Source organism: Felis catus, chromosome C1, assembly GCF_018350175.1.
Source record: "Felis catus isolate Fca126 chromosome C1, F.catus_Fca126_mat1.0, whole genome shotgun sequence".
Taxonomy (NCBI): domain Eukaryota; kingdom Metazoa; phylum Chordata; class Mammalia; order Carnivora; family Felidae; genus Felis; species Felis catus.
The window spans coordinates 200,717,226-200,745,224 of NC_058375.1; the positions used below are offsets into that span (position 1 = coordinate 200,717,226).

A 27,999-nucleotide genomic window follows, 5' to 3' on the forward strand; every position below is an offset into this window, starting at 1 on the left:
ACCCTTAATCCTGATTACAGTCATTCATGGTTGGCAAGAAGTTGGCATCCCCATTTTACAGGAAGGGAAGCAAAGGCTCACAGAGATTGTGATTTGGCCAAAGACTTATGGCTGCTCCGTGGCAGAGCTGAGGCTATAACCAAGCCTGTTACCCCTATATTTTAAGGTCTTTCCACTATGGTGGTTTCATCTTTTCAGAACACTTTCATATCTGTCTTTAGTGTCATACTGTGCTAAGTGCTATAAAGTAATTTACACCAGCTCCATCTCTGTCCTTTTGAGATAAAACCTTGCAGTTTTCATTGCCAAGAAAATAACAGTTATTGACGTTTTTTGACATTATCATAAAGCATTATCTGGGCTTGTTATTACCTTGTATAAAGAAACTTAGATCCAGATGAGATCCCAGCCTTCTGGGAGAGCACAAAATAAATAAGAATGACGAGAGACAGAATGCGTGGGGTTTTTTTAATGTTATTTTACCATGTTATGAGCAAGACCAGCAGGTAACTTTTAAGAAACAGAGTCTAGGGTGGAAGAGGCACTGTAAGCTATCAAGCTGTATTTAATTTATGCTGTCGTGCATCTAATAATCTGGGTGGTCTGGAGGAAGTGAGCGGGCATAACGTCTTTGCTGTGGGGTTTTCCAGCAAAGTTCCCCTATACCAATGTGGACACACAGACCAGCCATTCTCAAATTGTATTTCAGTGGAACCATGAGCAGAAGCAGGTGTTCTGTTGCTAAAATCAGCGTTGGTGGTCTTTTTCTGATGTCTAGAGATAAAAATTCGATGAATGGAAATTCTTTTTCTCAGTTTAAGCTTTTTCTTATAATTTTCTTAAATCTTTTTTTTTTTTAATTTTTTTTTTCAATGTTTATTTATTTTTGAGACAGAGAGAGACAGAGCTTGAACGGGGGAGGGGCAGAGAGAGAGGGAGACAGAGAATCGGAAACAGGCTTCAGGCTCCGAGCCATCAGCCCAGAGCCTGATGCGGGGCTCGAACTCCCGGACCGCGAGATCGTGACCTGGCTGAAGTCGGACGCTTAACCGACTGCGCCACCCAGGCGCCCCTAATTTTCTTAAATCTTTAATGTTTACTAACGGTTGCCCACTAGTGAACTTCGTCAAGAAAGCCAATGCCCAAGTACAACAAATATAGTATTAATGGGAAAAATTCAGATGTATGATAGTTTTAGATGCAAAGATCCGAATGTGTATAAACATTCTATTATTTTAGTTCCTTGTGTGTACAGAAGTAAGCCTATTGGTATTTCATGGAATTCCCTAGAAAACCCCCTCGCCTGTACCTGGCCCCCTCCCAAACCGGGCAGAGAACAGCAGTCAGTGGGCATTTGAATTGAGGAGGAACATCACATTGAGTGTGGCCAAGTGGCAACTGTAAATTGTGCAATATCGCTAAAAAGGAAAAGAAATAAATAGAAGTATGGGAATTTTTAACTTTTAGTGCAGCAAGATTTGAAAGCATTTTTAAAATTTTTCACCAGCTTATGTAGTTCTTCACATTAGGTGAGGGGGCTCTTTCCGAAGTTGATTTCAGATGTAACCTGAAAGTTTGAGCTCTGAGTTTACAGGGATAATGTAAAATTGACTAGGCTAAACCATGGAAATCAGGAATGTTGGGTATTTTTATAACTTCCGGTGGCCATATAAATCCCCTAAATTCTTTGGCATATTTTGATATTTTCTTACCTAAAAAGGGGAGCCAGTACTGGTCTCCTAGACCTCATGCAGGAAAAGTGCCTAAGGACAGTGTCAGTGGCTCTGAGTCCCTCCTGTTGTGTGATTGTCGTCTCCCTGCCCTTCTTCCCAGGGTCTTAAACACTGGTTTTGCAGATTATGAAAGCCTAAATTGCAGCGTAATTCAAGAATCCAGCAGAGAAGGAGCCCAGCGCTCTTCTCAGTCCAGTGCTTAGAGTTGCCATGTTTCCTTGGCATCTCAGAAAAATTAAGTTTGTCCCTAAAAGAGAGAAATTGAGTTGGTACAGATTACCTTCAGCATTATGCTGAAGCTGGTTACTAGATTCTTTCCGATAACAAGACAAATCCCTGAAAAATTGCTTCCCTTTTGTGTTTTTTAATGTCAATTCATTTTTATAATGGAAAATCCAAGTAGAACATGAATTCATGAGCTTTGCCCTTTGACCGCCAGAACTTGTCTTACTCCAAAGCCACGGATGTGGTGCATCTGTCCACTGTGGATCTGATCAGAGGCTGCACCCTCACTTAATTCAGGAAGGGGAGCCAGGAGTGGGACCAGATGGCTTTTGACCTGCCTTCCAAACCCTGGCTGGCTGTGAAAGCTTGAGTTGAACAAAATAAAATGTTCGGGGATCGTGGTTTTATGGTTTTAGTCAAGTGAGGAAGCCCTGTGAATCTGCAGAAAGGTGCCCTCCCATTTTGATAGTTACCTTGTAGCCCCAAGTTTCCCTGCAGTGTTGTGCGTTCCACTGCTAACCTGTCAAGAAGTGATTCTTTGTTCCCTCACACCTTCCTATCTGGAGGAAGTGGCCCATTTATGAAATATAATGCACGACGAAAGCTTTGTCTTATTTTCAGCTGAAATAATAGATATCTTTTCACAGGCTAAGAAAAGCTGACTCTAATTCTGATCAGCTTTTGTCTATAGTAATTTTTTTGATCAGCAGGACTAGGCAGAAAAATGGAACAAGTCCGTGCAGACTTCCTGGTGACAGTGTTACTTCACCCTTCTGCTGTTTGACGATGCATTCAAATTCCAACCTAAAAAAATAATTCAAAACCCCAGTGGATCTAATTTAGTACAAGTCAAGGACACAAGAACAGAGAATACAGGTTATTTAAAATTTCCTGGCCCACAGCTGGCAAACGAAGTGAGATCATTAATGGACCAGTATTATGTCTACTTCGTGTGGGGAAGGTCTGGTTTTTTTGTTTTTTTGTTTTTTTTAAGATAAAACTATTGGTTTCTCCTACATTAAAAATACAGTAGCTATCTATTGCCTAGAATCTGAAAAATAAAAGTACTTATAAGAAACACTTATTGTTTCTTATACTATAAAAAAGAGTCACCCATCTTTTAAAAATATCATATAATGTTGGCATATATCATTTGGGTAGTTTTTTATCAAACGTGTATATTTTGCTTTAAAATATGTATTATATAGAGATATGGGTAACAGATTTTATATATAGCTTTTTAAGTTTATTTTTATTTACTTATTTATTTATTTAGAGGGTTGGGGAGAGGGGCAGAGAGAGAGAGAAAGAGACAGAATTCCAAGCAGGCTCCAGGCTCTGAGCCATCAGCGCAGAGCCCGACGCGGGGCTTGAACTCATGAACCACGAGATCATGACCTAAGCCGAAGTCAAACGCTTAACCATCTTAACCACGCAGGTGCCCCAAATGAATAACATATTTTAAAAGCAGAATGGATACCCTGTAACCATCCATCAGCCAGCGAAGAATACAGGTTACAAAACCTCATTGTGAACACTTTCCTATGTTGTTAAATGTTCCTTTAAAATTTCCCCCATGCCCATGTTATAATTTTGCTAATAACTTTGAGTCAGACATTTGAGTTATTTCAGCTCACTATTCTAAGTAATAGCAGCTTACATAGGAATTCGTGAATGTGGACTATATGGTGAGTATAGATTTGAAGGAGAAAGTCACCGCGACTCAGGGATGTGCGTACTTTGAAGGCTTTGGTGCACATCACAGGTGCCCGGTGAACTTGGGTGTTTGTCCCCCACACCTCATCAGCTCTCGGCAAATCTCACATGGGCAAGGTCTCCCAGAGTGCTTCCCGCCACTTGTCCATCGTTTCCTCTCCCTGTCTTGTTAGCCAGTGCGGAGTGAGCGAGTGTGGGTGGGAGGGAAGGACCTGACAAGAGCGGTGGTGGTATCCAAAGGGCGTGGGAGTGAATGTCAGGACCAAGGACGACCGGGGTGCTGTCTGCTTGTGGCCCTCCCGCTGCAGGTGCGGTCAGTACCTGGAAGCCTGGCTCTGTCCCCTTGGTGTATCCTGTGAGGGACCGTGTTATGTGAGAGGGCCTGGCCTGCTGCAAGGACGCTGTGAGGGGACATGAATGGACTTCAGGGCGTCTGTGAGCTCACTGGCCAGAAGTGAGCTAGCTCCATCCGAGTCTAAACAGGGTCTGTAGCTGAGAAAGAGTTTAAGACACTGTCACAGGGTCGCGTCTCCAGTAAGAGTTCCCGGGAAGTTTGAATTGTTCAATTGGGCCTCGGTCACAACATAGGAGGGATGGTGGTTCCGCTGCACTGTCAGTGGCCTCCTGGCTTCCTGTGGTTCCGGGTTATCTTTCTTCCTTCTCATCAAGTCCTAGAGGAAAGATGCTGTTAAGAGCCAGGGAGTTGTTTTGGCCAGGCAGCTCCTCCTCCGTTGTGGTGCCCATTGTTTAAGGTATCATTTGGTAGTGTTTCTATAAAACGTGTGTGTATTTTGCTTTAAAACATGTATTATATACATGTACACTTATATAGAGGTGTATTTTGCTTTAAAACATGTATTATATACATGTACACTTATATAGAGATATACAGAATGTATGTAATGAGTAACATTTTACTTATTTTTGTAAGTTTATTTTTATTTATTTTTATTTATTTAGAGAAATAGAGAGCAAGCGGGGGAGGGGCAGAGAGCGAGGGAGACACAGTCCCAAGCAGGCTCCACAGCCTGGCTGTGGCTGCTTTCCTGAGTTATCCACAAGTTCAGGGCCATATGTGTTATTACCGTGGGGTCACTTCTTTGTTCCGTGAAGACGCTATTGTGTCCGTGACTGGCCTCACAGGGCCCAGGCACAGAAAAACTGAGGGCATCTGTAATCCCACCCTTGCTAGTGGAAGGAGAGGGCCACCCTAGCGAAGATGGTAAGAGTGTCCTCCCTGGGGTCCCAGAGGGATAGAAAATGTTATCTTGTGACATTGTGAAACTATGTGTGCATCTCCTGTGTTAGCATTCTCAATTCGTATTTATTTAGATGCAAACTATAAAGAAAACATGGTTTCTTCTCCTAGGAGGTCAATCACCTTATGTGGGAGCCAGGCCAAAACACGTGAATAACGGTTTTGAGATGATACTAGAATAAGCTAATTGGTGCCAGTTGGAATCAATTGACTAAGTCTTGGATAGAATTAAACTTAGTTAGGGGCGCCTGGGTGGCTCAGTCAGTTAAACATCCGACTTTGGCTCAGGTCATGTTCTCACGGCTCATGAGTTTGAGCCCCGCATCAGGCTCCGTGCTGACAGCTCAGAGCCTGGAGCCTACTGCGGATTCTGTGTCTCCCTCTCTCTCTGCCCCTCCCCTGCTTATGCTTGGTCTCTCTCTCTCTCTCAAAAATAAAAATAAACATTAAAAAAAATTAAAAGAAAAGCCTTTAAAAAAAAAGAAGTAAACTGAGGTATGGACACGACGTGGCAGAAGAGAAAGGGGGAGGCAAGAACAGCACGGGCCACTGGCGCATGGAAGTCGCTGGCTGTAGTGAATGGCTTAAATAGCTTAGCAAGACTGCATTTCAGCCGCTCATGTGAGCTCGGCACAGACGGCGGGTGAAGCCCCATTCCAGGGGCTTTTGTACTCACAACAGTTCTTGGGAGATGACCGGGTCCTTGTAATGTCACGTTTCCAATGACACGGTAGAGTCTATACAGTTCCTATGGCTTGGCTAAAGTCAGGGCCTCCTGGCTCTGATAACTGGCATTCGAGTCTGTAAAGCTCAGAGCGGTGATGATTATGTCAGCTTCTCCCAGGGTTCCCAGAGTGGGAGACTTTAAACCTAGTCTTCTGTTTCCACAGAACCGGCAGCAAAAAGAAGCCCTCCTCCTCTTCTTCAGTAGAACAGCTGAAGCGAAAATCCCGTGTGTCATGTGAGTGGCCCCCACATGCTGACTTCTCTCTCCCACCCTCTGTCTCTCCCTCGTCTTTCGAAAGATAACACCTATTACCTTAGTCCGCCAGAATGGTTTTATTGCTCTGTACGAAATGATCAGGCATTAGAATTATTGCTGCTTCCGTACAAGGCTTAGGGCAGCACGGCTCATCACCACAGGGCAGAAGCGGGCCTGTCCCGGGAGCAGTGCCAGTATGAGTTTGGGGTCCTTGAGAGATCCTGTCTTGACCACTCATCAGTGGAGCTGCTGCACTTACAAGGAGGGTAGGGGTTGACCAAACACTAAGGGGAGCTTTTTCCCTTATTAGGAAAACTATGGTCACTTGCTTGTAGAAAAACATTAGGGGTTTCATGGAAGACCGAGAAGGTTCCCCCATATGGGGATTCTCTGGGGTTCTCCAAAGACAGAAGTTTCAGCTGTTCTTTACCTACATAGAAAGGCTGTCGTACAAACTGTCCGAGCTTGCTCAAAAGATACAGGCAAGTGGCCACTGTCACACTGAGTTTTCCTTCTGCCTTATAAACTAAGGCTGAAGTCATAATTCCTATTCTTAAATGTATTCACTGACTTGAAAAATTGTCTGCTTTTCTTAAAGAAAGGAAAAACCCACTCATGTTCAAATATTCACTGTGGTAGAAACTTGAGGCAATTCTCATGACGTGCGTTTGCCTAATTTTTTATTGTTTAACATTCATGTGAGGCTCTGGCAGGATAATGGTCCAAGTGATTTAATTACAATGAAAATGAACTTAGTGTGGGCTGAGCGGTGCCAGCTTGGCTGTGGGGACCAAGATCTGGGGATAAATTGAGACACAGACAGCCTACCTCACCCTCTCACTCAGCCTCCAGATACCCCAGCCTCTCCAGCCTCTCCCTCTGCACCCCTAAATGCGGTAAGGGAGTGAGTTCACTGCATTATTCAAATCTAAGTTTCTGCACAAAAAGACTGCTGAATGTTGGCCAGCTCTCCTTCAGCCTCTGGGCACTGCCCTTTTCATTTATGATCCTGTTAGGAAACTAATGAACTCCAGATGTGGTTTTACAACCTGGAAACTTATCTCTCAGAAACTAATCTGAATTGCCCCCACCACCCCATCTCTCACGAGCTGCTGAATAACAGATGGCAAGGGTGTGATCCTTTCCCTCAGTCTCTCAGCTCGGGACCTACAAAATCCAGGGTCTCTTGAGTGCTAGCCACAGAACCAGCCATTTTTCTTAGAAAGTTTAAATCTAGCCATTCAGCCACCTCATAAATAAACTTTGGTAATATCTGGTCTTCATCCGTTTCGGCTCCCATAACAAAAATGCCATAGATTGGGTGGCTTGAACAACAGAGATGTATTTCTCGCATTTCTAGAGGCTGAGAAGTCCAAGATCAAGGCACTGGCACATGAGGTGCCTGGTAAGGGCCGTCTTCCTGGCTCCCAGACAGCTGTCTTCTCACTGTGTCCTCACGTGACAGAAGGGGTGAGGATGCTCTCTGGGGTCTCTTTGATAAGATCATTAATTTCATTCATGAGGGCTCTATCCTTATGACCTTATCACTTCCCAAAGGTCTCATCTCACAGTAACATCACCTTGGGGGTTATCATTCACCATGATTTGGTGAGGCGGGGGGGGGGGGGGGGGGGGCACAGACATCCAGTCTATTACCTGCCTTGTACATACTTTCTCAAAATTCCACGGTAACTTGGGTAGTGCTTTATTGTTTCCAGCCAGTTTTGACATCTGTTAACTCCTTTCACGCTTGGAGCCTCTTTGTGAGATCAGTCAAATAAGTGAAACTGGCCCCATTTTCAAAATGCAGAAACTAAGTAAATTTCATGTATATCTCGGAGCCTCAGAGTCATACAACTAGTAAGTGGAAATGAGAGTATAAATCTTAAAACCCCAATTTCCTCTGCTAATGGTTTTTCTTCCCTTTTTTGCTGTTGTTTGTCTGTTTTCATTTTAATGGGCATCTTTTGATACAAAAGCCAATGGTATTGTGGTAGGCAGATATTTCCAGCCTGGCAATTTAGGGACTTGGGAAGGGTAGAAATACAAAGCCGTGTCTGAGATGCAAAGGAGAGAGAGGAATTAGGAAAACTGACACCTATAGTTGTTAATGAGCTGTCCAGCTTGATTGTATGGCTTTGTGACTTTTTGATGCTGTAGCAATAAACTTTCTTGCTTATATCATGGCAAATTTTATGTCTCTCAAACTAATTAAAGTAGATTCTATTAGTACCAACTATTCACAGATTAAACTCAAATCCATTCCCTGGTTGGCCAGTGTTGCTTGAAAATAATTCTTAGATGCTTAGAGGAAGGCTTTGAGATTTGTCTTTCTCCATGGAGGGCAATGTCTGTTCTGTGCCCAGACACACCCACGTGTGAGGAAGGCCTCAGGCAGAGTGAGTCCTGTTTGTGTCCGAGGAGGCTCACCTTCCAGTTGCCCTTGTGGGAACAGTGACCTGTCCTGGGATTGTGAACCCTCCGCAGGGCATTAATCCCAGGGAAGCCGTAAGAGTTTGTTGACTGGGTGATACACCACCCCCACCCTACAGCTCCCCAGGGTAGCTGCCTTCCTTCGGGGCCATGGCTAAAGATGGACGTGGGAGGTCAAGAAAAAACACAGTTGTGGAAGAGAGATGTAAATCAAGGGGAGAATAAAGAGCATGCAAATAAAGAGCATGTTGTTCACTCCATCTTCCTTTGCCTCAGAAAAAAAATTCCCTTACCACTGACTTAACTGTTGGCTTTGCAGCTTGCCGTCTAATGTGCGAGGGAACTAGGGAGCTTTTCCCGACCGTCTCTTCAGTACTAATACTTACGTTTCAATACTGCACTTCCAGAAATTTGATTACTGTCAAGAATCCCTTAATCCCTCGCTTAGGCATTTTCAGATCTTAGACGACATTGCAATTTGTATTGAAAACACATTACAACAATAGTAGAGCAGAAAAAGTGAAACTGTTAATTGTCTTCTGTGATCCCAGATAGTAAGAAAGTTTCAGCAACATCATCAGAGACACATAAAACATAACAGTATTTTGATTTATTAGCGTGCGGGAGATGACGTAAAAGTAAGGAATAACTCTTTCAGCACATGGCAGAAGGTGGCTTCCCTGCAGCTCCTAATTTTGCTTCTTCTGTTCAGGTGACCTGGTGTGAGCAGTAGAGCTGAGAGGTCAGCTCCCAGAGAAAGGGAGGGAAAGGGCTGGGGAGAGAGCAGGTGCCTCAAAGGTGTCTGCTAAAAATGCAGTGAAGTCATTTCAGCTGGATAAGTATATGTTTACTTCATTGTGCTGTCATTGTCAAATGCAGTGAATACGTCCTGGACCTACTGGAAAGTGGAAGACAGAAGTTTCTAGTGTTTGCACACCATAAGGTGGTTCTGGATGCACTTACTAAAGAGCTTGAGAGAAAGGTGAGCCCCCTTCGAAATTCAACACAGGATATGCTTAAGAAATCGTTTCCTTTTTAAGGTCATAAATTTTTTCTCCTGCAATTATTTTTTTTCTGAAAATTTTAGAGGTGGTTCATTAATCCGTCTGGGTTTGAATTTTGTATATGATATGATGTAGGAAGCCAGGCAGTAGAATTAAAAGCCATAATCCTTGGAAAGGAAAAATCAGAGCTGTCAGTATGTTCAGGAGACTCAAGCCAACTAATTGGAAAATTATTAGAATGCACAAGAGTTTAGCAGAGTGCCTAGATTCCAAATAAATACACTAAATAAATTGATTTTTTGTGTACCAGCTATAACTAATTAGTAAATATTCAAGTTCACAGCACAAAAAAGCATAAAGTACCTAAAAGTAATCTCACCAAGAAGAGTGTAGAAACCAATGAAGAGTTGGAGAGATTTGGGCCATGCTCTATTGAAAAAGCACAAGGCTGTAAAAAACTGGTCCTTCCCAAATGAATTTGTAGGTTTAACTCAATCCTAATAAAAGTTCCAGTTGGGTATTTTAAGGGAACTTTATATTATTGTGCTAAAAGAGTCTCAAAAAATAAGGAGGAGAGATAGCTAAGACAATGTTGAAAAAGAACAATATTAATAGACCTGTGTCTCCAAATATTAAAATCTGTTATAAAACTCATGCTTGTCCCAGAACTGGTGTTCAGATGGGTGGAATAGAATGGAGAGCCCTCTTTAGTGTTAAGAACTCTTTAGTTAAGTAGCCCTTTAGTATTAAAAAAAAAAAAAAATAGTGTACTATCAAGGAGTCATCAAAAATTTGGCTTAATTTATTCAACAGATCAAGTTTGGATAATTGGCTAAGTAATTGGATGGAACACTTAAATGAAACTCAACTTCACTGTTTATTAAATTTCAGACAAATCAAAGCTCATTAAAGCCATGAAGCATTAGAAGAAACTAGATGAATGTATAGCTAATCATTGGATGGAGAATGACCTTCTAAATGTAAAAACAATGAAAGAAATCACAAAGGAAAGGATTGATTTAAATTACCTAAAAATATGGATCTGTTCTGTCACACATATACACTGTGGTTAAACCAAGGGCTTTTTTTTTTTTTTTTTTTTTTTTTGTACATTTGGTACCTTTTGGCGGGACGATTTGGCAATAACTTAATGCACACTCGAATTTTTCCCAGCTTCTCTTCTAGGAATTCATCCTAAGGAAATAATCAAACTGGTCAGATTTATGTATAAGATTTCAAAGATTTATGCATAAGATTTGTGATATTATTTATAATATCAAATAGAGACCTAAATGTTCATCAGTAGGCATACTGCTAAATGATAGTACATTCAACTATAAAAAATAATAGTGTAGATCTGTGCTTCTTTTTTTTTTTTTTTTAATTTTTTTTTTTAACGTTTATTTATTTTTGGGACAGAGAGAGACAGAGCATGAACTGGGGAGGGGCAGAGAGAGAGGGAGACACAGAATCGGAAGCAGGCTCCAGGCTCTGAGCCATCAGCCCAGAGCCTGATGCGGGGCTCGAACTCACTGACCGCGAGATCATGACCTGAGCTGAAGTCAGATGCTTAACCGACTGAGCCACCCAGGCGCCCCTGTGCTTCTTAACTTAGTGGAGATCAGAGGACCGTTTAAAAAGAACCTGAGATATGAAAAAATTCAACTCCACTCATAATCAAAGAAATGAAAACCAATCACATCAGCAGAGGTTTTAAAAACATGCAGTGCTTAGGGTGCCTGAGTGGCTCAGTCGGTTAAGCGTCCGACTACGGCTCAGGTCATGATCTCACGGCTCGTGAGTTCCAGCCCCGCGTCGGGCTCTGGACTGACAGCTCAGAGCCTGGAGCCCGCTTCAGACTCCGTGTCTCCCTCTGTCTGCCCCTCCCCAGTTCATGCTCTGTCTCTCTCTGTCCCAAAAATAAATAAACGTTAAAAACAAATTTTTTTTTAAACATGCAGCGCTCACTTTTGATAACGGTGCAGTGAGCTGGACATCCTCATTTGTTACTTACTGGAAAGCGATTCTGCGATAATATCAGGATCCTTAAACTAAATCTCTCCCTTTTGCCCAAGTACTTTGATTTTCAGTAGTACAGTCTAAGGAAATAACCAAATATGGGCAAAGAACCATGAACAGATTTATTTTAACCCATCCTTTAAAAATGTTTTAGAGATTTTTATTAGAAATTCTTTCTGTTAGAAAATTTTATATTAGAAATAGCCTTATAGAGCTATAACTGATGTGGAATAAACTACATGTAAAGTGTGCAGCTTGGTAAGAATCAAGATAGTCAATGTGTCTGTTGGCCCCAGGCATTTCCTTGTGCCCTTGGTCATCTCTCCTGTCTCTCCCTGCCCTCCTGTCTCCAGGCCACCACAGGGCTGCTCTCTGTCACTGTAAATTAACTTGCATTTTTAGGGCATGATATAAATGTGGAATAATACAGTGTGCACTCTTTCTTTTAATTTGATTTCTCTCAACATATTTTGAGATTCCTATCTGGTATTACGGGTATGAGCAGTTCATTCCTTCTTATTGCTGAGTAATATTCCATCATATGCATATACCGTGGTTATTATCCATTCACCTGTTGTTGGTGGGCATTCGCCAACCCATCCTTTTTTTAGTAAAAATTAAGAATCCGCCAAATGTGAAGGAACACACGAACAGATAAATTATACTGTTGCCACGTAACAAAATATGGACATTATAAGTTGCGTTTTAGAAAACTTTAATAGTTTAGTTCATTTACAATATGTTTATTAGAAAAAAGCAGGATATAAAACGTTGTGTTTAAAAGATTATCATACACGTTGAGAAAAGAGTAGGTCGGTAATAGGACTGATATCTGAATTTTTTTGTAATGTTTATCGTTAGAAAAAAATAAATGCCCCTTAAAAGCCAATAAAGCTAAACTGGACAAGCAAGGACCGTGTGGCCCAGCGGTTGGCCCCTGGGCACTTAACCTCAGAGGAGCGAAAGCGCGTGTGTTCACGGAAACACGTGTGCAGGTGTTCACGGCACACGAACACACAGGTGTAGTAGCCCCACACTGGAGCCGACCCAGGTTCCCTCCAGAGGTGACTGGCAAAACTGGCACGTCCACATTACGGAGTAGGACTCAGTAATAAAACAGGAAAGAGCTACCACCACCTGCAACACGCTGGATGATCTTAGGGGTGATGCCAGTGAAAAGAGCCCGCCCTGCTCCCCGCCCCTGTCCCTGCAGCACGTGCAGCACGTCCGCATCGACGGCTCCACCTCCTCAGCAGACCGGGACGACCTGTGCCAGCAGTTCCAGCTGTTCGAGAGTCACGCCGTGGCCGTGCTGTCCATCACTGCCGCCAGCATGGGCCTCACCTTCTCCTCGGCTGACCTGGTGGTGTTCGCCGAGCTGTTCTGGAATCCAGGGGTAAGGGACGCGCGCGACCTGAGCTCCCCGGGCGTGCTCGTGGCCGTGGGGCAGCAGGAGCGAGCGTCAGTCTGGGCAGACAAGGTTCCCTGTAGCTGTCAGCTGTCCCTAGCGCCAGTTACTCTTCCGTCTGTCCCTGTGGGGCCTCGTAGACACATTTCTACTTCCCACATACCCATCGTAAAAGGAACGAAGACTCGCACATCGATTGGCTTGTTAGGTCTTCACAACAGCCTCGTAAGGACTAGGATTATCTACTCCGTCTTGCCAATGGGAATATGGAAGTTTTAGAAGGCTAGAAGGAACCTTAGCATCCATCCCCTCTGTGAGGAAATTGGGGCACAGGTAGCTCAGGTGCATAGCTCTACCCGAACGGGGTCCTGTGGCAGCAGCAGCCGCAGCCCAGGCCTCTGGCTTTCCAGCCTGGGTCCCTTCTATTAACCATCACTGTGAGCTGCTTACCCGATGGGGCCACGACAGGCGACCAGTGTGAGTGTTCCCTAAACATGGTCCTTGTGCCCACTGGCCTCATCTGATCAGCTGAGAGCTGTGACAGCAGATATGGGTCACTGGCCACACGGAGGGCCCTGCTTCATGATGGATGGGCTTCGAGGCTGAGGCCTTGTATAATAGAAACAATGCTCTTGGGTTTTGTTATTTATTGTAGTGCTTACCACCATATTAAAAAAATCGCCCTACCCCTAATCATATATGGCCTCTCCCTTGGTTGCGATGTGTTTGTTTATTTAGAAGGTAATGGTTTCTTTCACTGCGAGAAGAATGCAAGTGTGCCGGGCTTCCTTCATGTGCCCTTCAGTGCGGCCTCGTGCTCACTGCTCGTTCCCTCGTGGCACCCAGTGCTGTGCCCGGTACCAGAGGTCCATTCGCAGCTGTCCGGCCACAGATTCTAGTTCTCCCAGCCAGCATTTTTGTTTGGTTTTCTCTTTAGTTGGATAACAGCTTGTTTGAAGGTAGAGGCTCTCTGGCCTGCTGCCTTGGGTCACGGAGTGAAGTCCTTTGAGGAGGAAGGGTGTGGTGGGCTCGGGGCTAGGGGGCCGCCCGCTTCCGTCCTCATCCCCGGGTCTCACAGGTGCTGCTCCAAGCTGAGGACCGGGTGCACCGAATCGGACAGTCCAGCTCCGTGAGCATCCATTACCTCGTGGCGAAAGGCACAGCTGACGACTACCTCTGGTATGGCCAGCCCCTGGGGTTGAGTGGGGCTGATGGCAATGATGTATTTTCCTTCCTAACTGCCCCTGCTCTTGCTGGTGTCTTCAGGGACCCGTGCAGAAGGCCCAGGAACGATGCCCTCCCGCTTCCACCATAAGTGGGCCTCCTTCTCAGCCTTCACTCACGGCTTGCTGGGTGCATGAGGAATAAGGCGATGTGGCTCCTTTCCCACTGGCCTGACCAAGGTGGGGGGAGCCGATTGTGATGAAGTGTAGGTGTAGGTTTGCTTGTAAGACACTGTGTCCCAGCCATGAAAGCACTGCTGAGACACACAGTGATATCCCCCTGTGCCCCTTTACGCCACGTGTTGGTACACTAAGGCCATCTTCCAGCGGTGCTGCTGACCATCGGAGAGAGTGGTTCACTCTGGGCCAGGAGGTGCTTTCTCAGCAGAGCTGGGGTGAAATTCGCAACGCTGGGGCTCGGGTCTGTTAACCAAGCAAAAAATCCCGAAATGCTCCTTCCCAATGCCGTTTACCCCTGCCAAATGCTAACTTTTTTGATTATCTCGTTAGTTTCTACTACTCTGTTTCCAGCCTTATGACTACAGAGTCTTACCTTTGCCATACGTGTAGGTGGTCCCTGCTTCCCAATTCTTTGGATTTGTGGATTTGTTAACTGGGCATCTCATAAGAGCACCAGGTTCAGAATTTTGTTTTAAATTTTTTTTTAATGTTTATTTCTCAAGAGAGAGAGACAGAGCACAAAAGGGGGAGGAGCAGAGAGAGAGGGAGACACAGAATCTGAAGCAGGCTCCAGGCTCTGAGCTGTCAGCACAGAGCCTGATGTGGGGCTCGAACTGACAAAGTGCGAGATCATGACCTGAGCTGAAGTTGGACGCTTAACCAACTGAGTCACCCAGGTGCCCCCAGAATTTTGTTTTAATGAGACATTTATTTCCTCTACATCTTCCAATAGAACTTTGAACCTCATGATATGAGCCCTAAATTGGTTCACAGCTGAGAGGAGGGAGATATTTTTGGATGGGTACTTGTGCCTTGAGAGCTGCAAAGAAGTGAAACAGCATGCCTCAGTCCTATAAAATCAAGGAGGGTGGTCTCCTTTTAATCAGTCTGCTGGCTCTGTGCAGCTTGTGGTCACCGCAGCTCATTTCTCCCCAATAGGCCCATGATTCAAGAGAAGATTAAAGTTCTGGGTGAAGCCGGACTTTCTCAGACCAATTTTTCAGAAATGGCAGAAGCCACTGATTATTTCCACAAGGTAACACCAGCACATGACTCCTTGCCACTGGGGCGGGGTGGGGGGGGGTGTGCATTAAGTTGTCTGCTAAGCCCTTGGGTCCTGAGAGAGAAGGTGTGGATGCCTCCTGGGGATTTCCCCCAGCCTCGTGCAGATAGGCGGCCTTACGGTAGCTCAGTAGCTCATCTGGAAACCTCGGTGTCCTCTCCTTCTCATGGAACTGCCCAGAATCAGAAGGGGAGTTAAATCAGCAAAATCTTTGAGTGACAGGAAGACCAGAGACTCTGAGGATTTGATCTTTCATTTACACTCATTTAGCAACTAAAGGCTTCCTTTCAAATGTAATTATTGAGATAAATAATACTCAGATCATTTTTTCCTTTTTTTTTTTTGAGAGAGAGGGGGCACAAGTGAGTGAGGGGCAGAGAGAGAGGGAGAGAAAGAGAATCCCACGAGAGACAGTAAGAGCGAGAGAGAGGGAGAGAGAGAGAAGCGGGGCTCACCTGAAGCAGGACTTGAACTCGTAAACCCCGAGATCATGACCTGCGCTTAAGTCAGATGTTTAACCGGACTGAGCCACCCAGGTGCCCCACAGAGATCATATTTTTAAATGTAGAGTGTAAATTATCCTTATAGATAGAAACAGTTAATAAGCTAATTTTAAAACAACCTTAGTTTTGGGGTGCCTGGGTGGCTGAGTTGGTTAAGCATCCAACTTTGGCTCAGGTCATAATCTCACTGTAAGTGGGTTCAAGCCCCGCATCGGGCTCTGTGCTGTCAGCTCAGAGCAAGGGGCCTGCTTCAGATTCTGTGTCTCTTTCTCTTTGTCCCTCCCCTGCTCACACTTTTTCTCTCTCAAAAATAAATTAAAAATCATTAAAAAAATAATAAGTTGAAAATTTCAAACACCTAATTTAAAAACAAATAAATAAGACAAACTTACTTTTGAGCTTTTTAAAGAACTCTCGAATTCAGTTGGATGGTAAATATTTTAACAGAGCCTTGGTTATCATATGCCCTTTGAAAAGAAGGAGGCTTATTTTTAAAGGATTCTGAATCGGTGCGAATGAATTTATTTAGAACTCATTTATCATACTGCCCTTACCGTCACTTACTCTGAATTAGTGAAGAATTTCTGCCTATGGTACAAGTGCGAGATAATATAAATGCAGTTTATCAATATTTGTTTTGATTGATAATTATATCTATTTTTTTAATTAAAAGAGGGCTGAAAATTTCATCAACTAGTAGGAAAAGAAGACGTTGCCTCCTAGTAGGAGGTAAAAGCAAAAGAGTTTATGTCTTGCTGAGATAGCCTGCCTTCCGAGAGGGGAAGTGGAATACTAATCTGATCTTGGAACTTCCTTCCATTAATCATGCATGCTCCGAATTAGCTCACGGTCTTGCCACCATCATAATCAAGTGCAGGCTAACAGTTGTTTTACTTGGAACAGGCTGCCTTGTGGGGCAGCATTTCTTTGACCTTGCAGTTCCTTCAGACAGAGGCCGATGAGACTGTTTCTGGAGGAAGACACGTGGATCACGTGAGGCTGACCTTAATGACCTTTAATATCACTCCTCCTGGGGAAGGCTGGGGTCCTGAAAGGCAAGGGAATGTTGGATGCAGGTTGATGGGATAATCTGGAGCTCTTTGATCAGGTTTCAAGGACTTAGCGTCACCAGTGCCGAGGGCTTTCTGGTAAGGAACAGTGAGGAAATAGAGGCCAGCTAGGTTGAGACCTGATTAGAAAGGGGCTGAAAAACCAGGGAAGCTACTTTAGCATCAGTGAGGTAGACACGGGGACCCCAGGATGTGACAAGAAGATCCTGTTCAAGGACAGCCTGGGGCAGAAGTCAGCCTGGCAGAGACCTGCCAGGGATTGAAATGGGAAGAGGCCTACAGGGGAGCCATTGCAAATCCGTACAGGTGCCCAGTGCCACGGTCTGAGTGAAGGGTGTGCCTGTGGAGTGTCGAGGAGGGAACAGACAGGAGAGGCAGACTGGCTGCCAGTTTGACGTAGGACATTCGCGGTTGGGACACCCTGGTGATCGCAAGCCAGGGAGACGAGAAAAATGGTGGGGAACCATGAAAACTGGGCTTTTCGGAAAGAGCTGCTGGTGGGAGGATGTAGGATTGAGAGGAGAGATGTTTTTGGTTTAAACAGCTTTAGTTTAATGGGACCGGGATGTCCGCGGAGATCCTGAAAATGTCCCTCTGGATGGAAAGACGGTCAGGGTCAGGAATTCACACTTGCAAGAGGACAGCAGAGGGGTAACAGCGAGCCCGTCGCTGTTGTCGGGAGCCTGTCGCTGTGGTTGTAACTGCCGGGCATGACGTGACACCGTGTCGTTGCCGACTGCGTACCTGTGGAGTTGGTGGGCGTATGAAACAAGTGTGGGAATCTGCTCATCGGTGTGTCAAGTATATGTCTGTTTTATTAATCACTCTGAAAATTAGGGGTAAGCCGTGGCTGAGCACACTGCTTTGGCGTTGAATTACAACTTAACTATTAGCCCTTGGTGGAGAACGGCTTTGCGGGAAGTGAGAGCTTGGGAGCAATTTCAATACCGATTTGGAAAGCTAGAAGGCAGAAAACGTTTCCAACAAATATTATAGTTTGAGAGTGCGTTCTTCAGTTGCTCTCACACCGTTTCTTCCTTTTCCTTCTTTCCTTTTTTTTTTCTTTTCCTTTACCCCACGAGTAGCAGAGAAGAAAAGATGTCAGGTGGTAAGTCCACCTGGGGCCGCACCGGCCATCGTGCGGCACTGGACGACGTAAAACGTGCAGCCCCCACCTCTGTGTCTCCCTCCCAGAGGAGGAGGCGGTGGGGGGGGGGGGGCAGTGCTGGAGCCCGCACTCTTCTGCTCATCGCTTGTTTCCTCTCTCTGATGAAGGACCCAAAGCAGCAGCAGATCTACGACTTCTTCCAGAAGTCCTTTGAGGAAGACGGAAGCGACAGGGAGCTCCTGGAGGCTGCAGAATCCTTTGACCCTGGAAGTGGTTTCCAGGACCTGGGAGGCATGCTGGACGAGAGCACGTTGATGGACAGCCCCCTGAAGAAAAGGAGATTTGAATTTTTTGATAATTTTGACAGCTTTACCTCTCCCCTGTAAGAGGGGGGGAAAGGCATTTAAAAATCATGGAGTTCATTAAAATAAAGTGTTTTGTTTTTAAAGCTTGCGTTCCTCTTGACGTAACAGCAGTGCTGGCGTCTGTCTTCAACCCAGCGCATGACCAGGCCAACGGTCAGCATTTTCTTTCTGGCCTTTCTATGTGGATCTGCTTGGGTCTTAAGCTTGGCTTTTCTGGTTGAGAAATAGAGACAGCAGACTGTAGTTGTGATACTTCATGTTCTTTGAGTAACGAGCCGTGTCCCACACAACCCCTGAAATCTGGATTTTTAAATGTATCAATTCACCAAGTGTTTATAGAGCACCTACTATGTGCCCGGCAGCGTTCTAGGTGCCAGCAATAACTCACCAAACAAAAGAGAGAAAGTTCGTGCCTTTGCAGAGGTGATATCACAGGAGGGGTAATAGTTCTACATCCTACAAAGAAAAGTAAGGAGGTAAGGGCAGAGAACAGGAGTTGACAAGCTTTTTCTGTAAATAGATAGTGAATAGTTCTGGCTTTATGGGCCAGGTTGTCTCCGTTGGAATGACTCACCTGTGCTGCTGTAGGTCAGAACAACCAGAGGTAATCCAGAAACAAATGATTATGCCTTTCTTCCAGTAAAACTTTGTCATGGGCACTGAAATTCGAATTCATATGGTTTTCATATGTCATGAATTATTTTTTTTATTTAAGTTTACTTATTTTGAGAAGAGAGAAAGAAAGCACAAGTGGGGAAGGGGCAGAGAGAGAGAGAGAACTCCAAGCAGACTTTTCACTGTCAGTGTGGACCCCCACTTGGGGCTCGATCCCACGAACCATGAGATCATGACCTGAGCTGAAATCGGATGCTTAACCAACTGAGCCACCCAGGCGCCCCATGAATTATTATTCTTTTGATTTATTTTTAGCCATTTAAAAACATGAAAAGATGTGCTTAGCCCACAGGCCATACGAAAGCAGGCGGTGGGCCGGACTTGGCCCTCGGAGCAGTTTGCTAACTCCTAGTCTAGAGACGCACAACCCAGTAGAGATATAACACAAGCCACAGACATGATTATAATTATCTGAAAGTGTTTTAAAAAATAAAGAAGGATCAAATTAGTAATATTTTCTTTAACTTGATATATTTGAAATATTGTCAGTTCACCATTTATAATCACTATTAAAAACTTATTGAGAGGGGCGCCTGGGTGGCTCAGTCGGTTGAACGTCCGACTTCGGCTCAGGTCATGATCTCGCGGTCTGTGAGTTCGAGCCCCGCGTCGGGCTCTGTGCTAACAGCTCAGAGCCTGGAGCCTGCTTTGGATTCTGTGTCTCCTTCTCTGTCTACCAATCCCCCGCTTGGGCTCTGTCTCTTAAAAATAAATGTAAAAAAAAAATTAAAAAAAAAACCTTAACTGAGAAACTTTCTATTACCTTTTTTTCTTTTTTTTGTAATGCTCAGTCTTCAAGGCTGGGTGTGTATTTGACACCATCCCAGTCTGGACTGGCCACGTTTCAAGTGCTCATTTCCAGCGGACTTGGGGCTGGTAGCTCCTGTGTTGGGCAGCACAGGTTTAGAAAGTGGTGAGGGGTCTCACGTGGCCAGAGTAATAGGTGATGTCAGTGTAGACACAGACAGAGGCCAGTGATGTGGAGCCCCTGTGTCGGGTAAGAAACGGGATTCAATTTTGAACGTGAAACCACTGACTGGTTTTGAGCAGGGATAGGAGGCGATCTGATTATGTTTTTAAAAGATCCCTCCAGTTTGTGGATAGAAAATCGTTGAGGAAGAACGGGCAACAGAAGAGTTTGAGAGGAGGCTGGTGGACTGTGGCAGCTGACACGGGGTGTGTGTGCAGAGCAGAGGAGTGAAGGAAGCGAGAAGTGCTTGGGTCGGACACATTTTGACTGTAGAGCTGAAAGAATTTGAGCTGGATTGACAGACAGGCATTGGAGGAAGGAGGAGTCAGTACTTAGACTTAGGATTTTGCCTGTGCAAAGCTGTCGTGCCACTGACGGAGATAAAGATGGGGAAGGGTAGGCCGGGGGAGGGGCAGGGCAAAGTCAAGGGTTTGGTCATGGACTTGTTGAGTTTGAGATGGAGACGCCTTCCAGGAGGGAAGCTTGCTGCCTAGCTCCAAGGAGCACGACTAGCCTGCACCAGGCCACAGTTTCCGGTTGGTGCTGGTCCACAGAAAGCCACTTTGTCTGAGGTTATACCCTTCCTAGGGCACCCAGCATCGGTGACTGAACAAGGTGGGCACGAACACTGGGCCCCTTGGACATCTCTGGTTAGTAGTATTCGCTGCAGAACTGCCCACTGGGCACTGGGCTGTCTGAGGCTCCAGTTCACCTCCTTCTGGCCACACTGTTTCCTCCCCTTTCTTTCACAGACACTGATCTCTAATAAATACGCTGTACCCCAAACTCTGTGTGTTCCTGGAAAACGCAACTTGGGGCAAGATCCAAGTGGTGATGTTCCGTAGGCTGTAGGATTTGAGTCTCCAGCAGAGGAAAGTTACAACAAGAGCTGTGAATTCTGCCCTCACCAGATTTAGTGGTGTTTATTATAGTCTTGGGGCTGGATGAGACCACCAAGCAGGTAAGGTGGCTTGAGGAAAAAAGATCTGACTGACTCCAGAGCACTCCAACATTTAGGGTTGGGAAGAAGATAAAGGAGACCAAGCAGCAAAGAGGGGGACAAAGAAAATGGGTGTCCAGGAAGGGCTTTTAAAAAGTGTTTAAGTGGCACCTGGGGGGCTCAGTCGGTGAAGCATCTGACTTCGGCTTAGGTCATGATCTCACCGTTCGTGAGTTTGAGCCCCACCTCGGGCTCTCCACTGTCAGCACAGAGCCCTCTTCGGATCCTTTGTCCCCACCTCCCACCAGCCCCCCACCATCCCCACTCTCTACCCCTCCCCAGCTTGTGCTCTCTCTCTCTCAAATAAACAAACTTTTTTTTTTTAAGTGTTTCAGGAGTGGCCGGGTGGTTCAGTTGGTTGAACGTCCAACCTCAGCTCAGGTTATGATCTCACAGTTCGTGGGTTTGAGCCCCATGTCTGGCTTTGTGCTGATAGTGCAGAGCCTGCTTTGGATTCTCTGTCTCTATTTCTCTCTGCCCTCCCCAACCCCTGTACACGCTCTCTCTCGCTCGCTCTTTCTCTCTCAAAAAAATAAATAAATATTAAGAAAAAGTGCTTCAAAAAGGAAGGAGTTGGGGCTTTAATCAGTATTACTGAAGGACAGTGGGCCAGATTTAAGTGAAGTTTAGAGTTAGCCCAATTTTCTTAGCAGCAATGCCAGATCCCTAAGGTGTTCCAGCTCGATTGTGCGTGCATTTGTTCATTGGACTTGGATGGTTTTTACTTCTGTGCTGTTGGCTAGGGGCCAGGCGCTGGGCCGAACACGACACGTTTTGACACAGTGAACCCCATCTTGGAGGAAGGTAGTTATATTTTCATTGTGCAGATGCAGAAACCGAGCCAAGGAGTCCCAGCTAGGGAGTGGCAGGGCAGTACCCCCCCCCCCCCCGCCCGCCAGTCCACCCCCTCCAGAGCCCACCCTAGGGCAGGGGCCCGGCTCATACAGCCGTAGCCTCAGTGGTGCTCTGGCGGGTCTGTGAGCAGTTTACCGAGTGGCTCCCTTCCTGAGGGGCTCAGCCCTGGCTGTGAACCTGAGCTGGCCTCTCTGTGGGTTCCCAGCTAACTCTGCTCAAACTAGAAACTGGAATGCACCACTTTCTTGTGCCTTTCAACCCCTTTCCTGGGCTTCTAGACAGCTCCAATTGAGAGAGGGAGCTCTGAGAGCCGCCCAAGCCCCTTCGCTGCTGTCCAGGGGCAGTCAGGCATACTGACCTGTCAGTACCATCGGAACCGTGGGGCCATGTCCCGTGTAAGGCTCTGGCCTTGGGAAATAATGGGGAGGATACTGACTTTCTGCCTTCCTCGGTCAAACCTGGCATTTGATGACTGAGCCTCCTATTAATTATTGTGTTGATCTCTGGCTGTGAGCTTCTCTGCCGGGTCAGAGCTCCTCAGGAAATCCAGCCCGAACATCTGTGTCTAAGGGGCCTGAGTTGCTTCTCCTGTCTTTCTGAGGACTGTGGAGATTAGCTGCATTCTGCCGGCTTCTCCTGCCATGAGGAGCCCTGTAGTGGTGCCACATCTCCATAGATAATTAGGCCTTTGGTTTCCTCCTTCCTTCCTGAAACAAGAACGACCCAGTGTTATCTAGAGAAAATCCAGAGTCAGAGGCCTGAGAGAGGATGCTTGTCCGGGCTCTCATCTAGGCCACTTGAAGTGGTCTTTTACTATCTCACTTCCAGCTCTCTGTTTTATTTTTAAATTTTGTTAGCTGTACCAGTTTTTCTATAATAGTGACGGTGACCTGTTGGAAGCTTACAGAGGATAAGTATTGGGTCTATCTAAAGTTTACTCTAACTTTGTCCCAAATATCTATATCTATATCTATATCTATATCTATATCTATATCTATATCTATATCTATATCTATATCTATATATGTGTATATGTATATATACACATATACAGATATAGATATAGATATATAGATATATGTATATATATATACAGTGTTGTTTAGAATTCCCGAGCATTGTTAAATTAATAAATCCCTGTTTTGTTCACCTCGTGGCCTGGTGGCCCTCGAGATGCTGCAAAAGGTGTCAGAACAATGCCTGCTATTGGGAAGGTTTGCCCTTGGTCCTTACAACTTGGTGTGCATGTTTGAAACCACCATTTCTCCATCGTCTTAACAAATATGGCCTGTTGAACCTCCATTAGAAGCCCCTAGTTAAATCTCCGTTTCAGCCGCTCTGCAGAACTGTCTCTGAGATGCCCCTGAGGCCCTCCAAAGCAAATTCTATTGACACCATGAAGCCTGTATATTCTAAGTTATACCATCCCAAAGGTGCCTCGAAACTTTGTTGAGGACAGTTCAGCCATTACTGTGTGGTTCAGAAAAGACACTTAGACTTACTCATGGAGACTGGATGCCTTTGGGTTCAAGGAAGGATTTCCACACTAATTCCTTTTCCTCCTTTGCTTCACAGCTCAGTCCAAACACACCTGCCACCATCCACTGTTGTTTTCTGGAAATGTCAGCTGTAATAAAAAAAATCTGGGCCCATCTCATCCCACTTCCTGCTCCTGCCATCGGTGGTGCCCTCAGGGCCCCCTAAGCCCCCTGGAGTAGGCTCTGCCTCCCCTCACCAGGGCCATTATTCCCTGAGTGACCCTGGTTAATTTCTGCCTCCAGGCTGGCATCAGGAAGACTAGAGGGAGCGAGGGATCCTGTGAGCCTTGATCCATTTGTATTTGAATTATTGGGTCTTTTCCTTCTTGGCTTCCCACGGGCCTTTTTCTAGGTCAGAGGGAGAGCTAAGAAACCCAGCTCGCGGCGCCTTCCCCTCACCGCTGACTCTTAGGTTTTGCCTTGTCTGTGCATTCTTGTCTATTGGAATCCTGACCCTTTCTGAAGCTCTTTTTAGGTGACATTTAAACTGTAAGAGGGAAGAGCATCTGGCTGGCTCAGTCGATTAAGCGTCCTACTCTTGATCTCGGCTCAGGTCATGATCTCACGGTTCATGAGTTCAAGCCCCACGATGGGCTCTGTGCTGACAGTGCAGAGCCTGTTTGGGGTTCTCTCCCTCGCTCTCAAAATAAAAGCAACTTTAAACTATAAAAGGGATGGAAAGAAGTCCAACCTTATTTCCTAGCCTATCCTCTCACTTCTTACCAACACAGGATTACAAAGTTAAAAACAAATGGCACGGAAGCTTAAAGAGAGTTTGTTGGAGTACTCTCTCATACCTAGGTGTTATTTTGGTTTTGTGTTTTCCTGTGAGGTCCCAGTGAAGGAAATGGATTCCTAATCACAGCAGAAAACACCGAGAAGCCTGTGAGTCACAGTATTTGGGATATTATGACGGCCAACAGTTACGTGGTTTTACAACACCCTCTGCCCCCACATTCCCCCCCCCCCCACATTCACATGATTTATTGAGTGCCACGGACTCTTCCTCTTTGTTCTTAATCCCCCCCTTTTGGGGTGAAATATACACAAAAGAGCTCGTAAAATAAATTTACAGCTTAACAAAATATTACAAAATAAACCCTCATGTAACCATAACCCCAAGTTTGTGAATATAGTATGTTCTAGAAGCTTTATTTATTTATTTATTTATTTTGCTCTTAATGCGTAGATCTACAATCCAATTGCAGTTTATTTTTGTACAGGGAGCAAGGTAAGGTCGGGATTAATTTTTTTCCACATGAATATGCAGTTTCTCGGTGTCATATTTTGCTTCTAAGTTTATGTATTTATTTTGAGAGAGAGAGAGCCCACGAGCAGGGCAGGGGCAGAGAGAGAGGGAGAGAGACAATCCCAAGCAGGCTGTGCACCGTGAGCCCTGACGCAGAGCTTGAACTCATGAACCGTGGAGGTCATGACCTGTGGAGGTCATGACCCAAGCAGAAACCAAGAGTCAGACGCTTAACCAACTGAGCCAGTCAGACGCCCCTCAAAACCACTTATTGAAAAGACTGTCCCTTCATTCAGTGTCTGCACTGCCTTCTTTTCACTGTTATATATTTGATATAAAAATTAATCTAAAAATATGTAAGTAAAAAAATGAAAGCCCTCCATTCTCATTCCTCCTATTCCTAGCCCTACTTCCTACAGGTAGTAACCAATATAAACAATTTGGGATAGAGCCTTTGGTAATTTATTCCCTATGCATATAAATATATGAATATACATAGAATTGTTTTCACAAAAATTGTATCAAACATTTCGTACTAAAAATGGCTCATTTCACATAATATATTTGGCCATTGTTTCATACTGATTGACCTTATCTCTTTCAAAAGTCGCCAAGTAACTCCCATCCTGATGGATGCATTACCTGTGTCAACGCCCCGTGAAATGTCCATTTAAAACAAAAAACAAACAACTAGGGGTGCTGGGCTGGCTCAGTCGTGGAGCATGCAACTCTTGATCTTAAGGTTGTGAGTTTGAGCCCCATATTGAGTGTAGAGATTACTTTAAAAAATTAAAAAAAAAAAAAAAAAGCAAACAACTAGGATGATGTTTGTGGAAAGAAGAGAGGAGGGAATGAATCCACATACTGAATCCATTTTGGACACCTGGTTCTTTTTAGGTGTTAAGGACTTGACCTTGGCAGGGCTCACCTTCCCCTTGCTGAATCCCCTGCCTGGTGTAGAGGGCTCTTGACATTGTGTGCAGAATTGTATCTTGTCCATGGCCACCAGGCACTTCAGTGAAGGGCAAGCAAGAGCTCTTTAGACACGAAGTGAAGGAACAGCGTGGAGCCTGGGACTCCAGGATAAACCCTTCTGGTCTCCAGCATGAGATAAACTGGGGATGATGCTTGAACCCCAGATTTCTTTCAAGAATAAAAGGTTCCATATGCCCCAAAGAGAACTGGTTGGCTCAACAGCTAAAAAAACTCTCCTCTAGAGGCAACTTTTAACTTCCTTTTCTAAAGGCCAGAGTGAATTTTGATTGTTCCTGAGGAGCAGGGGTGACTCAGCAGAGATTTTTACTGAGACTTTTATGGGTACATATTAATCTCTACACCTGATGGTCGTCTGAGGGGAATAGAGATTTATTAGCCCACGAATAAGACAAATTGAGACTTTGTGCACAGTTCTCTGAAGCCACTTAGACCTGATTTCACGAGAGCCTTATTTGCACACCCTCAAGCTTGCTATTTAGAGAATTGTTCAGTTTTAACAAAATTGCTCTGGGCATGAACAATTTCCTCCTACTATGGAGTGTCTCATTTTCAGCCACTCTATCGCATTCTTACTCATGCATTCTGTCTTCTCTTGCTCTCTCTCAGACCCCCTGAAGGCCAGAGTCTAGGCAGCTACACAGGGGATGGCGTGGGAAGATGGTCAGTTTGCTAAATGATGATCTGAACTAAGCTGTCGAGCCAGCCCGGGAGGGCTCACCTCAGTGTGGGCCGCTCCCGGGCAAGGCTGGCCCTGCTTATACCTCACCCAGGGCCAGCCTGCAGGCACAGACAGGAAGAGACGGACCATTGCAGTGTTTGTTTCTCAACCCTTCTTCCACCAGTCCCATTTGTTTGCACCACTAGGAATGTATTTTTGCTTTAATTTATAGTTTTCTAGAAGCAGGGCATAGTTTTGGTGGAGGTTTCCAGAAATCATCCCCCAAATGCAGTGCATTTCTCTCCTGAGGGAGGAGAGACTTGCTCCCTCAGCCCCTCGAGATTCTTCCACCTAAAGGGGTAGAGGGTACATGGAGCCTGTGGTGGAACGGGGAGATTTTGAGCACATCCTATTCCCCCAGTGGGTCTCAGGTAGCAGTAGCCATGACTAGAATAGTTTCATTGTGCCCAAGCTAAAAAAAAAAAAAAAAACTTAAGGAAAAAAGAGATGTGCATATTTTTAAGGGAAAGTAGAAAGCAGATGTTGTTGACCCCTGAACAGAAAATAGGATTGAAAAAGCAGCCAAGGAAACAGCTTGAAGCTTGTGATATAGTAGACAGAACATTGATCTGGAAGTCTTTTATTGGGCAAGTCATATGACCTCTCTGGGCCTCAGTGTCCAGTTTGGAGATCATCAAGTCCAGTACCTCATTGTAGAGTTGGTCACTGCTGAGAGGCAGGGAGGTGGTTCTCCAGGCCATGTAGGGACTGTGGCTAACCAAAAGTGTCATCCCACAAGGTAGTCGCAGAGTCTGGTTTGGACCAAGTACCAGAGACCTAATTACAAGTTAAGTACATTTTCTGTTCTGAGTTTTCAGTGCACTAAATATTATGACTTGGAGTGATATATGCTAATAATTAAGAGAACTGACTGGAGGATCAGACAGACCTGGATTTGAGTTCTAGTGTCACCGCCTATTGCTATGTGACCTTGGGCAAGTTACTTAACTTCTCTGAATCTTAGTTTCTTCACCTGGTACAATAATAGTAATAGTTACAACTGTATAGTGTTTGGTATGTTGTAGGCACTGTGGCAAACACTTTTCATGCATTTAATTCACTGACTCTTCACAACAACTTCTAAGGTAGGTATTATAATTATCCAGATGGTACACTTGAAGAAACTGATGAAGAAAAAGCAAAATAATTTGTCAAGAGTTCCCACAAGGGTTAAGTAGCAGAGTCCTGCTTTGAACCCAGACCTATGTTTCTAACCATTACACAAGATATCCTCTCTTTATCCTACTAATGCAGAAAACGACTGTTCTGATTTCAAAAGGATCATAGGAAAAACCTCCTTCAGAGCTATCGTCAGTTTGCAATTTTATGACTGGTGAATGTGGTCCCATGACCGTCTCCTGGCTGGGCTGAAATTCTGAGAATGGAGTCTCGTTATTCCCCATTTTGCCAGCCACCTGCACGGGGCCCACGATTTTTAGAAGGTATAATGCAGAAAGCAGTAAGACTTGGAATCATAAGCTTTAAGCACTTCTGTAAGCCAAATGCCAGCGAGCAAGTCACTTAAAATCGGAACCTTCCCTTGTCCGTACAATGGAGGAAATCGTACCTGCCTTGCAGGACTTTGTAACACACGTGTAAGATAACGTGGATGTGTGAAGCATGCTTCGTTTGTTGCCACAATCTGCGAATCAGGGCAACCCTGGCGGCGAGAAGACGTCTTGCCACACTCCCCGGGAGGCTTCCGGGG

General features: G+C 45.1%; 1 protein-coding gene and 1 long non-coding RNA gene across 13 annotated transcripts in view; one reads left to right on the plus strand and one right to left on the minus strand.

Moving 5' to 3' along the window:
• The window catches only part of SMARCAL1 (SWI/SNF related, matrix associated, actin dependent regulator of chromatin, subfamily a like 1), a 54,197-nt gene extending 35,824 nt beyond the window's left edge, over window positions 1-18,373 (plus strand). For 9 of the 11 annotated variants that reach the window (XM_011285575.4, XM_011285573.4, XM_045034459.1 and 6 more), the window contains 6 exons: window positions 5,823-5,893; window positions 9,227-9,329; window positions 12,584-12,766; window positions 13,857-13,957; window positions 15,121-15,217; window positions 18,093-18,373. In XM_011285575.4, coding sequence (XP_011283877.1) covers window positions 5,823-5,893; window positions 9,227-9,329; window positions 12,584-12,766; window positions 13,857-13,957; window positions 15,121-15,217; window positions 18,093-18,311 — 774 coding nt within the window. In that variant the 3' untranslated portion in view covers window positions 18,312-18,373. Of the gene's footprint in view, window positions 1-5,822; window positions 5,894-9,226; window positions 9,330-12,583; window positions 12,767-13,856; window positions 13,958-14,044; window positions 14,182-15,120; window positions 15,218-18,092 lie in introns of those variants that run through there. The other 2 variants (XR_006583531.1, XM_045034458.1) reach the window with 2 other exon arrangements.
• On the minus strand, window positions 17,615-27,996 carry LOC123379270. Of its 2 annotated transcripts, none has more exons than XR_006583532.1 (2): window positions 27,859-27,996; window positions 17,615-18,746 (listed from the first exon to the last, which is right to left on the minus strand). It is a non-coding gene; the product is annotated as an uncharacterized LOC123379270 (long non-coding RNA). The 2 variants fall into 2 exon arrangements; XR_006583533.1 differs by lacking the exon at window positions 17,615-18,746 and adding an exon at window positions 26,856-27,043 and having other exon boundaries at window positions 27,859-27,991.
• Window positions 27,997-27,999: the final 3 nt, after the last annotated feature.